The sequence below is a fragment of the Macrobrachium nipponense genome, chromosome 37 (assembly GCF_015104395.2).
Source record: "Macrobrachium nipponense isolate FS-2020 chromosome 37, ASM1510439v2, whole genome shotgun sequence".
NCBI classification, from domain to species: Eukaryota; Metazoa; Arthropoda; class Malacostraca; order Decapoda; family Palaemonidae; genus Macrobrachium; species Macrobrachium nipponense.
Window position 1 is genome coordinate 37,390,333 of NC_061097.1, and position 12,638 is coordinate 37,402,970.

The window sequence follows — 12,638 nt, forward strand, 5'->3', positions numbered from 1 at the left end:
TCCGACGTATAATCAAATACCATGACACAGGGTATTGACAGTGAAAAGCAGCCTGTAACATTTATTTATTTATTAAATTTTACCATATCAACGAATTACTCCTGAAGTGGCCACGTCATCAGTAAGACAAGTTATTGATTAGTGATTCATAATAAGAGTTTAATGACGGATTTGTCATTTATGGTGATAGCTCTTAACACGATTGAAAAATATTGTTCAGGAATATTAACATCATATCTAAGGTATATCATTTAAAGCATAACTATTTTGAAGATGTTAGCTGAATATATACATGACAGATTCCTGATTCTATTTGAGAGTGCATAGGAAGGTTGTAGAATACCAAATAGATCACTCAACAGAAATTTATGGTATTAGCATATACGGTTAAATCATTCTATATCTATTATACATCTGTATTACCAGAGAAAACAATTTTGCCAAGAAATACACGAATTGGCATCACGCGTCTTCAGTATTGCCAACATGAGTGTTTGTATTTAAAATGCAGGTCAATTTAAACTCGTCTTATTTTGACATTTACTTGAAATTCGATGGGCATTGTGATTCTTGTTAATAGCTTTTGCTATTTAATAAAAAATGGAGTGTGGTCTGAACAATAAGGTTAGGAACAACTTACCTAGAATTTCAAATTTATCTATATATTAATGCAAATGCAATGTAGGCATATTCCTGCACATATTATGTCATGGGGCTATGCAACTAATAATTGCATCCTTGTTGCATATTGCAATGAAGCCTAATCACAGCCATGTATACCTAGAAACATGAAATGACGTATACCAGGGCATCTACGATATCTTATATGGATACATAAATGGATTATACATATGTATATGAAATAATGTCTAATTCAAGTAAATGGAGCCAAGATCTAAAACTATATAATTACGCATAACTCAGCAACGAAAACAAAGACATTAGGCAATTTACAACTTGTGGCCCACTGCTTAACTCGAAATCTGAGCCACTGTGTTCCTAAACGAATATAACTTTGTGAACACTTGTTAGTTCATTTGTCCAATGACCCACTGTTTAGCGTAGGCTCTGAATCACTGCGTTGCTGGGTCAACAGAATTTTAAGCCACAAATGCGTATATGGATAAATATGTCTAAATGAATAAAAAGGAGAACTTTTTAGAATTATAACATTGCACTTTATTAATGTGTGATTTGGATGAAAAAAAAAAAAGTTTAATTTTCACTTCATAAAACGTACACATCTTTAATGAATGGATGTAAGCTTTCATGAGTATAAGGAATATTAATAAATATGAGAAAATTCTAATTGGTAAAAATGAATAATTTTGAGAAAAAACTGCATAATCCCGATTAATGAAATGCAATCAAATAATAAGCAAATCTAACCTTTGAAATAGGATAATGTATAACTTTACAGTTTCACAAACTTAGCTCTTCACGTCACACATTCTCCACCTTCCTTACCACCTTCATTATTCATTCGCTATGAGGATGTCCTTCACTTAACTCGACATTCATCTCTGGCGTCATTTCCATGCTTACGAAAGCGAGACTTCGGTCTAGTGCCACCGGATACGTTCCGAGAAGAAAGTGGCCAGAGATTGGGCGCAGTCGAGACCGGAGCAGACCTGTGATTGCTCAGAAAGGACCAGGTCTCCCTCCTGCAAACAGAAGAAGAAGAAGAAGAGGAAGAAGAAATCATTGTTATGAGGGAGCGTTCAGTGCGGGATTTGACACCCTGTGTGACGACCATCGTTGCCAATTTAGTGGAGCTTCACACATAAGCCGATGCATTTACAAACTTTTTCCATGAATTCTAGTTGTCATAGTAATGCAATAATGATAAAATTGATCTAATATGTATATAAACTACAAATGGATACGCTAATTTCATTTATTTCCACGGTTTTGTGTAAGTCTTGTACACATTTTGGAGGGTAAACACATACTAATTGGCAACACTGCGCGGCTGTGTCTGCTAATGAAGATTTAAATTTCCTGGTTATTCAGTTGAGTCAAAAGTTCCATTGCCAAATTTTGAGCTGTTTTTTTCTTATCATTTTAAGGAAACTATAAGCAGATATTATTGCAATGACTGTAAAATTAGCTAATACATCAAAAGTTTCATGGCCTAATTTTGAACTGTTTTTTTTTTTTTATCATTTTAAGGACACCATAAGCAGATATTATTGCAAAGACTGCAAAAATGGCTAATACTTCACAGAAAACAGTGCTGGTATACAACAATCTCCGTAGAAATTAAAAAGGACCCTTTGGTATGAAATAACACCATTCTGGTAGTTATGACTCAGCTATCTGGTCTGAAGGTTGCATAATCGTGCTCTGGCAACCTACATCACTGTTAGCCTGTAGATTGCCAGAGTATGATAATGAAACCTCCAGACTCACTGGCCCCAGTAATAGTGAAACCATCTTGAAATAAGTTAAATGTCAGTGATAACAGTAACGCAAAGAGCACCGACAACATAAAAATGGTGGGGGAAAGATGGCGACCTAAATGATCCAAATGAACACAGAGATTGTCCCATCTTTATGACATTGACATCAGTGGTACTTTACCTCCGGGGTGCAGGTCAGCTGCCGGACGAACTGGAGATGCTGGGTGCCCTCGATGAAGCAGATAGGGTCAGGGGTCAGTCTGTCCAGCGGGTTGACGGAATCCAGCCACTCCTTCAGCCACTGCAGCTGGCAACCGCAGATCAGGGGATTGTCTGTCAATTCAAACCATTCGCGGGAAAGAAGAAGAAGAGAATTGATTAGGCTATGTCATGTGTTTTGTGTCAGTTTATAAATTTTTGTATATAAAGATGCTCTATGATTCGATTTTGGTTTAGTTTCTTTGACAAAGCTTGGGGGAGACTTTGACAATATTTCTCTACTGGAAACCTTTCTTATTTTGATATTTTGTTACTTAATAACAAATATCTTAAGATTAAATACGATTTTCCCAATCAAAAGCATCATAGTTGGTTGTGAAAGACGTAATATCCTACAAAATGCAATACTCCATAGCTTTAAGGAACTCCAGAAAGAGTTATTTCAACTAATTTATGAAATATCACATGAAAATAAAAAAAAACTCTTGAATTCAGATATGAATCAAAGTTCTCCTAAAGATTACGCTAATAATAATAATAATAATAATAATAATAATAATAATAATAATAATAATAATAATAATAATAATAATAATAATAATAATAATATTTATCTTTTAACAAGATTTGACATAAAGCTCCAGGTGGAATTCTATAGAAGCTTAAGGAAAGGGACCTTGAGAGAGAGAGAGAGAGAGAGAGAGAGAGAGAGAGAGAGAGAGAGAGAGAGGAATAGAACTGCTGATTTTGAACTTGAATTCAGAGAGAAAGATAATTACTGAAGAGAGAGAGAGAGAGAGAGAATCCTGACTCACCCGAGAGATCAAACATGAAGACGGTATTAATTATGCCCTGCACGGTGCTCCTCGGCAGCTTGGTCAAGTTGTTGTGGGCCAACATGAGGAATTCGACCGATTCCAGTTCCTGAAGGGCCTTGGGCGAGATGTCTTGTAACCTGGAATAGCATTCCTAGAAATGAGACTCTGGAATTCTCGTTTCTCTTCCTTGGCCGCTCAGAGGATTGTTTCAAAACTACAGCAATGTTTTGTAATCGTTTTTTGGGTTACAGAGATGTTTAGTGATTGTTTTCAAAGCTATGATAATTTTTGGTTTTGAATATTTAAGCTATAAGGAAATAGTGATTTAAGAGTAGGAAATTCTTTAGATTTGAGTGATATATATATATATATATATATATATATATATATATATATCTATATATATATATATATGCCGCTCAGAGGATTGTTTCGAAACCACAGCAATATATATATTATATTTATATATATATATATATATATATATATATATATATATATATATATATCTCATTCACAAATATCAATGCACAAATATCATTAAATACATAATTAAATATACCCCCGAGAATAACTTACATCCATAGTGATAATATAAGCATTTATCAATTATAGTTCCCCCTTGGGTGTAAATTATATATATATATATATATATATATATATATATATATATATATATATATATATATATATATATATATATATATATATATATATATATATATCAAACACTGTCGAACTCACTTGTTATTGTTGAGTTCAATATAGCGCAAATGCGGACCGAACTTGCTGAACGAGCCGTCTTCTAATCTAGACAGTTTGTTATGGGAGAGGTCAAGGTGCCGGAGGCGAGTCAAGTTCTTCAGAGTCTGCGCAGGAATGGAGGAGAAGTTGTTGTGACTTAGGTCTATCCACTGGGTCGCATCTGGTGGAAGTTAGAATTGATTGGTTTAAACTTTTTTGTTGGCTTTTGAAGTTTCATTAGAAGTTAGGTTGTTATTTTACAATGCTTTTTGACCTTTGAAGGTTCTGTAGAAGTTAGAATTGGTTAATTAAAATGCTTTTTGACTTTTGACGTTTCTGTAGAAGTTAGAATTGGTTAATTGAAATGCTTTTTGAATTTTGAAGTTTCTGTAGAAGTTAGAGATGAATGTCGAGTTAAGTGAAGGACATCCTCATAGCGAATGAATAATGAAGGTGGTAAGGAAGGTGGAGAATGTGTGACGTGAAGAGCTAAGTTTGTGAAACTGTAAAGTTATACATTATCCTATTTCAAAGGTTAGATTTGCTTATTATTTGATTGCATTTCATTAATCGGGATTATGCAGTTTTTTCTCAAAATTATTCATTTTTACCAATTAGAGTTTTCTCATATTTATTAATATTCCTTATACTCATGAAAGCTTACATCCATTCATTAAAGATGTGTACGTTTTATGAAGTGAAAATTAAACTTTTTTTTTTTTCATCCAAATCACACATTAATAAAGTGCAATGTTATAATTCTAAAAAGTTCTCCTTTTTATTCATTTAGACATATTTATCCATATACGCATTTGTGGCTTAAAATTCTGTTGACCCAGCAACGCAGTGATTCAGAGCCTACGCTAAACAGTGGGTCTGCAGAAGTTAGAATTGTTTAATTGAATTGCTCTTTTACTTTTTGAAGTTTCTGTAGAAGTTAGAATTGGTTAATTAAAAGGTTTATTGACTTTTGAAGTTCTGTAGAAGTTAGGATTGGTTAATTGAAATGCTTTTTGACTTTAGAAGTTGCTATAGAAGTTAGAATTGGTTAATTGAAATGCTTTTTGTCTTTTGAAGTTTCTGTAGAAGTTAGAATTGGTTAATTGAAATGCTTTTTGACTTTTGAAGTTTCTGTAGAAGTTAGAATTGGTTAATTTAGTTGCTTTTTGACTTTTGAAGTTTCTGTAGAAGTTAGAATTGGTTAATTAAAAGGTTTTTTGACTCTTGAAGGTTCTGTAGAAGTTAGAATCGGTTAATTGAAATGATTTTAAATTTTGAAGTTTCTGTAGAAGTTAGAATTGGTTAATTGAAATGCTTTTTGACTTTTTGAAGTTTCTGTAGTAGTTAGAATTGGTTAATTAAAAGGTTTTTTGACTCTTGAAGTTTCTGTAGAAGTTAGAATTGGTTAATTTCATTGCTTTTTGAATTTTGAAGTTTCTGCAGAAGTTAGAATTGGTTAATAAAAATAATTTTTGACTTTGGAAGGTTCTATAGAAGTTAGAATTGGTTGATTGAAATGCTTTTTGACTTTTGAAGTTTCTGTAGAAGTTAGAATCGGTTAATAGAAATGTTTTTTGAATTTTGAAGTTTCTCTAGAAGTTAGAATTGGTTAATTAAAATGATTTTTGGCTTTGGAAGTTCTGTAGAAGTTAGAATTGGTTAATGAAATGCTTTTTCACTTTTTGAAGGTTCGGTAGAAGTTAGAATTGGTTAATTAACATGCTTTTTGACTTTTGAGGTTTATGTAGAAATTCCAATTGGTTAATTGACATTCTGTTTTACTTTTTGAAGTTGCTGTAGAAGTTAGAATCGGTTAATTGAAATACCTTTTGACTTTTGAAGTTTCTGTAGAAATTAGAATTGGTTAATTGACATGTTTTTTTACTTTTGAGGTTTCTGTAGAAATTAGAATTGGTTAATTGGCATGCTTTTTGACTTTTTGAATGTTCTGTAGAAGTTAGAATTGGTTAATTGACATGCCTTTTGACTTTTGAAGTTTCTGTAGAAATTAAAATTGGTTAATTGAAATTATTTTAGACTTTTTGAAGTTGCTGTAGAAGTTAGAATTGGTTAATTAAAATGCTTTTTGACTTTTGAAGTTTCTGGTGAAGTTAGAATTGGTTAATTGAAATGCTCTTTTACTTTGGAAGATTTTATAGAAGTTAGGATTGGTGTTTTATAATAATTTTTGACTTTTGAAGTTTCTGTAGAAGTTAGAATTGGTTAATTGAAATGTTTTTTGACTTTTGAAGTTTGTGTAGAAGTTAGAATGCTTTTTTGACTTTTGAAGTTTCTGTAAAAGTTAGAATTGGTTAATTGAAATGCATTTTGACTTTTGAAGTTTGTGTAGAAGTTATTATTGGTTAATTAATTTTTTTTATCTTTTGAAGTTTGTGGTTGGTGTTACAGAGCTATACTCTGTTTTTTTTCCATTTGTCCATCCGCCTGTGGTGTTTTCGCATGGTAACACTGGGTCCCGGGCTTTAAATAGTTACGCTATGTGTAAGTTTTAAGTAAATAAAAGGATATCTGGGTGTACATTTGCAACCGAAAAGAGTTTTAATAAATTACTGTATGTTAATTACACCGTTAATTTTCGAAATAGGATATTATTATTATTGTTGACTGTAAGCTGTATGTAACTATCTAAAGCCCGGGACGCAGTGTTACCATACGCAAACACCACAGGCAGATGGACAGATGGAAAAAAATGGAGTGTAGTCAATTATTTTACAAGACTAAGATAAGGAAAGGTTGCTTCGTAAGTAGGGACGTTTAGTTGATATCAAAGTGGAATAAAACTACTATTTTCGGTTGCATTTTTAACAGGTAGAGATAAAATTGTACCATAGGTTGATATCAGAGAAGAAGAAAACAAGTTTGTTTGGTTTCATATGTGAAAGTTAAGGTAAAATAGTGCCATAGGAGGACATCAAAGTAAAAAAACTACTTTTTGTTTGCATTTGCTAAAGTTTGACACGTAATAACGCCCTCTTTCATCATTCAAATTTTTTTCATAGTGATTTGCAATTGTCAAGTATATTTGTTAAGGAGAGAAAGTCCTATCACATAACGCTTATAGCAAATATTTAAAAAAGGTTCTTCATTCGAATGAAATTGATATATTCAATGCTGCTCTATAAGAGAGAATCGATAAATGTCAACCAATGTGATGTACGATAACTAACAGGAGTTTTTCCTCGCTAATCTTTGACTATCAGTAAATATACCGATATTTTACTGGTCTTTGTAAATCTGTAACTTAAATTTACATATTAAAAATATATATAACCACTTCCAGCAATGAATCCGCTGTTTGGGGCAATTTAAATAGACTGACGCCCTTAAGACCAGTCCAAGTGCTGAGTCACTATAGTAGATTCACATCAACAGTGCAGCTGATGATTAGGCCAGTCCCTTACGACGCTCCTGATTGGCAGTTGATAAGCCAATCACAGGGCTGAAAACTCTCAGTTTCTCTCGAGAGTTCACATAGGCAAGTTGTATGTTCCACCTATCCTGAGGGATACTTTTGAAAGACGTATCCCTCAGGAGAAGTGGATCATACATCCTGCCTATGTGATCTCTCGAGGGAGACTTAGAATTTCCAGCCCTGTGATTGGCTTATCAACAGCCAATCAGGAGCGTCGTAAGGGACTGGCCTAGACATCAAATGCACGGTTGATGTGAATCTACTATAGGGTCCATAGCCTTACCCCACCAGGTCAAACGTGGGTGGAGAGGTTACGTGAAATTTTAGTCCTTACTTTCCAACCCGACGAAGGAGAAGTTGTTCAAGCCCTCCAGCAGGTTCTTCGTCAGGACGAGGTTCTGGACCCACGACTTCCTAAAGGCATTGTCCTCCACGGTTGAGATCAGGTTGTTTTCAAGGTCGAGCGTGTTCAGCTGGGTCAAGCCTGGTCAGAGAGAGAGAGAGGTTAAGGTCACTGGTGTTGTATAAATATTTTGTTTCGTGTTGGTGTTCTTTATTTTCTAAACACCTTGTTTATGTATTTGCTATGCACACATATGACAAATGCATGCACATTATATATATATATATATATATATATATATATATATATATATATATATATATATACATATATATCATATATATATATATATATATATATATATATATATATATATATATATATATATATATATATATATATATATATATATATATATGTGTGTGTGTGTGTGTGTGTATTTCATATGAAGAGGTAGATTAATTTCGACAATAATAAATAATAATAATAATAATAATAATAACTAATAATAATAATAATAATAATAATAATAATAATAATATAATAATAATAATTACCTGAAAAAGGCTTCTTCACCGATGCCTTCAATTTTATTCCCATCTAACTTGAGAACAGTAAGGTTAGCCAGGTTGAAAAAGGATTCAGTTGGGACGCTTCTTAATATGTTGCTAGACAAGTCCAGCATTTTCAGTTCCCTGGAAGAAAGACCGGATTATATATATATATATATATATATATATATATATATATATATATATATATATATATATATATATGTGTGTGTGTGTGTGTGTGTGTGTGTGTGTGTGTGTGTGTGTGTGTGTGTAATTCATGCAACCGTGGAGGCCAATATCATCTCTTTCTACACCTGTCTGTCTTGACATCTGCACCCCCTCCCAACCCCCCCCCCCCCTCTCTCTCTCTCTACTCTCTCCTCTCTTCTCCTCTCTCTCTCTCTCGTTCTCTCTCTCTCTCTCTCTCTCTACTGCAGCAGTTGCCAAAAGCCAGACTGTCGACGCGACTTATGTTGTTGCGTCCCAGACGAAGTTCCTGCAGATTCTCCAGCTTACCGAAGGCATAGTTGGGCACCTTCTGGATCTGGTTGGAGCTCAAATGGAGCGTCTCCAAGGCTCCAAGGTAGCTCAGGGAGTCTGTGGGGACCTGTGGAGTCATTGTGGAAGAGTATTATTATCAGTTAAAGAAATGGTAAATTATAATCGTTGTTTACACCAGGCATGCTAAGTCTGATGCAAGTTTCGTAGCACTTATTTTGGATAAGGTTGTCTGGCAACACTGTGTTGGAGTGACGGTGTTGTCAACAACGAGTTCCTTATAATTTTACGGTATAAATGGCAATTATTTTTAAACAGATTGACTCGTTATTGTTTAATTTTAAACTGAGAAAATTGATAGTAGTATCTCAAAGACTTAGCATATTCTACCTGATACCCCCAACTTCAAAAAAAATTTCGAACTAGACTCACCTCCTCCAGCTCGTCGTTGTCAAGGACGAGTTCCCTGAGCGAATTCCCGAGGCCGGCGAAGACCTTTTCACCGACGGCGCCCAATTTACTACTGACGATAACCAGCTGCTCGATCTCTAGGCCGTCGAAGGCTCCCTCGGGGAGGTCCTCGAGATCAGAGTCCGCGATCTTCATAGCTCTGATCTGGAGGTGCCTTTTGGCGACGGCTCCAGCGATCTCGAGGAGCCGTTTGGAGCTCAGGCTGTGGCAGGTGAAGTACAGAGCTGGGAAAGAGAGAGAGAAAGATTGATTTTGTTTATATTTTGAGACTTATCTTACGTATTCTTGAGGTTTCTCACTGCTCCAGTTAATAAATTATTATAAAGATGTCATTAGCTACAATAGAGACCTCAGCGTGATGGTCGTTGGTTTGGGAGAGTTACAAAAACACTAGTACTACTGTTAATTCATCCTGTTATACCTTAAACTGCTATCATTATTAGTAACATTAGTCAGTGGTACTCCCGAGACGACTATTTTAAGAACGCTCACCATCAATTTCACGGCACAAACAAGGTCTGATCTCCTCCTCGGTAGGACATTTGTCCTCTTCTTTCCTCTGGGGGGCAGCGCTGGCCCCCACGAAGATTGCCACTATCAGGTAGAAGAAGAAGAGGCCGAACCGCTTCGATGATGACACTGGTGTCACAGTGCCGCATTTTCGCTCGCGTAACTGTGTCATCGCTTCTGTCCTGTTTTGCTTTAGGGGATAAATACGGTTTAAATCAATATGATTTATTCATCGCTAAAGAGAATATGATTCAAATTCAAATGATTTAATCATCAATAAAGAGAATTTAGAGAAAAATAATGAAATCGTACGATGGATGTTCAAGATATTTGACGATACAAAATGATGAATAGATTTCTACGACGGAAGACATTTACTTTTTTTTTTTTAACTGGTGAAGGAAATTAAAAGCATACACCAACTCGCATGCATAAAGTGAACATGCGCATGCAGAAATAATGACGGTAATCACTGCTAATGCGTCTCTCATGGCTGACTGCCTTATCATGCAACTTTTTAATACTTATTTTTTGTCGTATTTTAAGTCAGGTCATGAGAATTAAATCCTTTGCATCACGAGAGTTATGTATGTTTGTCTTCTCTCTCTCTCTCTCTCTCTCTCTCTCTCTCTCTCTCTCTCTCTGTGACGTTCGCTGATTATGTCATTTGTATCTATTATGTATGTATATATATATATATATATATATATATTATATATATATATATATATATATAATATATAAATCTTATTCTATTCGGCTAAAACACCTTGAACTCTTTATTACGTTTATATCTATCTCTTTACCATTAATTGATCTCAATCAATTTTAATATGTTCTTGATAATTCGTTCGCCGGAGAGAGAGAGGGAGAGAGAGAGAGAGTGTCGGTTCTTTATTCGGAAGTAAGTTGAGCTTTGCTTGTCCCCGCGCCTGCGCGTAGGAGCTGGACCATGTAAAATGCCATTTCGTTGTAGGCAACTATATTATTATTATTATTATTATTATTATTATTATTATTATTATTATTATTATTATTATTTACCTAACATAAACGTTTTCACCTCCAAAACAGGAAGGCTAAGCCCCATAGTCTATGGTCAGTGCTTGGATTGGTGACCGGCGTGGTATACTATTCCCACGAATATTCTCAAAGCCAAGGCTATGGGTCTAGCAACCTCACCTTCAAATGTTAGCTAATACCTATATAACTCACTCCATTTTTGACTCTACCCTTTGTTTGGCATCACTTTTAACCCCCTTTCAAATACCCCCAACCTTTTCGTAAACTCCCACGCCCACACGGACACGGACACCCAATTCTCCCCCCCCCCCCCCCCCCCCCCCCCCCCCCCCCCCCCCCCCCCACCCCCCCCCCCCCCCCCCCACCTCCCCCGCGCGCGAACTTCACCCACTCTCAAATGACAGTGTGACGGGACTGGTTTTCGTTCTCGCTCTTCGCAAAAGAATCGTCAGACCATGACGTGGGATTTGCGTTTTGCTTTTGTGGTTCCTTCCTTCTGAGTTGGCTTTTTTATACACTGGGTGTATGGTTGCGTCTGTATAGAAAACACACACACACACACATACATATACATATATATATATATATATATATATATATATATATATATATATATATACTAAATCTTTTAGAAAATTAAAACACTTTCTTCAAGTCAACTAATAAACACCTTAGATGCATCAACCTTATATGTATATATATATATATATATATATATATATATATATATATATCATATATATATATATATATATGATTATACAGTAATATAAAAATATTCACCACAATAAAAAAAACAGTATCAAACACAACCATTATACATACCATATATATATATCTATATATATATATATATATATAAAACTATATATATATATATATATAGACATATTCAAAATAGAAGTATTTACTATTCGTTTATTTTTCATAATATCTCAACACAGTTTAATTTTATGTACTTGAACACTGTACAAATTCAGTTATGGATAAGCCACACGTTTAATTGAAATAACATTATATTGATAGCATTTAACCACATACACCACAGTTGTACAGAACAGCCCTTACAGCATTATATAAATATATGATTATGTATAAGGAAGTCATCCACATTTAATTAAGGACTGATCCATATAAAAAGAAAGAGCGAGAGAGAGATAGATATCTACTTACAAAATGTAGAAGACAATCTCGGAGAAGCTCCAACTCGCTCGGAAGACAGTGCTGGAATGACGCTCGTTGGCGGAAAGAAGCTGCTTCCTCGGCAAGCCGTGACGTCATCGATTACGTCACAGTCTGGTCGCTGGGATTGAATTTCATTTGCTAATCTTTCTCTCTGTGTTTTATCTTCGTTTCTTTCCTGTAAATAGAAATAGTGAGGGACATTTGTGGCTGAGGAATGAAAGGGAAAACTATATATTTTCTGGGGTCACTTTCGGCATTCTGTGACGTCATTGTTACACCTATGACGTCATAGTAGTTATTTGTTTTGGCTCTATTCTTGTACTCTTTCTCTATCTATCTATCTATCTATCTATCTATCGATCTATCTATCTATCTCTCTATCTAATATCTATATATATCTAATATATATATATAATAATATATGTATATATACTATAT

At 34.5% G+C, this 12,638-nt stretch overlaps 1 protein-coding gene across 1 annotated transcript; it reads right to left on the bottom strand.

Annotated features, from left to right (window-relative positions):
• Window positions 1-55: 55 nt before the first annotated feature.
• Window positions 56-12,311, bottom strand: LOC135209150 (chondroadherin-like). Its single transcript, XM_064241810.1, has 10 exons — window positions 12,189-12,311; window positions 9,975-10,182; window positions 9,444-9,706; window positions 8,945-9,120; window positions 8,521-8,654; window positions 7,951-8,103; window positions 4,184-4,364; window positions 3,437-3,576; window positions 2,584-2,735; window positions 56-1,664 (listed from the first exon to the last, which is right to left on the bottom strand). The coding sequence occupies exons 1-10, from the start codon at window positions 12,294-12,296 to the stop codon at window positions 1,563-1,565; spliced, it is 1,617 nt and encodes a 538-aa protein (XP_064097880.1). The 5' UTR covers window positions 12,297-12,311; the 3' UTR covers window positions 56-1,562.
• Between the last annotated feature and the right edge of the window lie 327 nt (window positions 12,312-12,638).

Bases quoted from the DNA above. Each gene is read 5' to 3' on its own strand.
- LOC135209150 (XM_064241810.1), bottom strand. From the start codon at position 12,296: ATGACGTCACGGCTTGCCGAGGAAGCAGCTTCTTTCCGCCAACGAGCG. The intron at 3,577-4,183 runs GTGAGTTCGACA...ATGCTATTCCAG, and splicing joins ATTGAACTCAACAATAACAA to GTTACAAGACATCTCGCCCA. The intron at 1,665-2,583 runs GTAAAGTACCAC...TTCTGTTTGCAG, and splicing joins AGCTGACCTGCACCCCGGAG to GAGGGAGACCTGGTCCTTTC.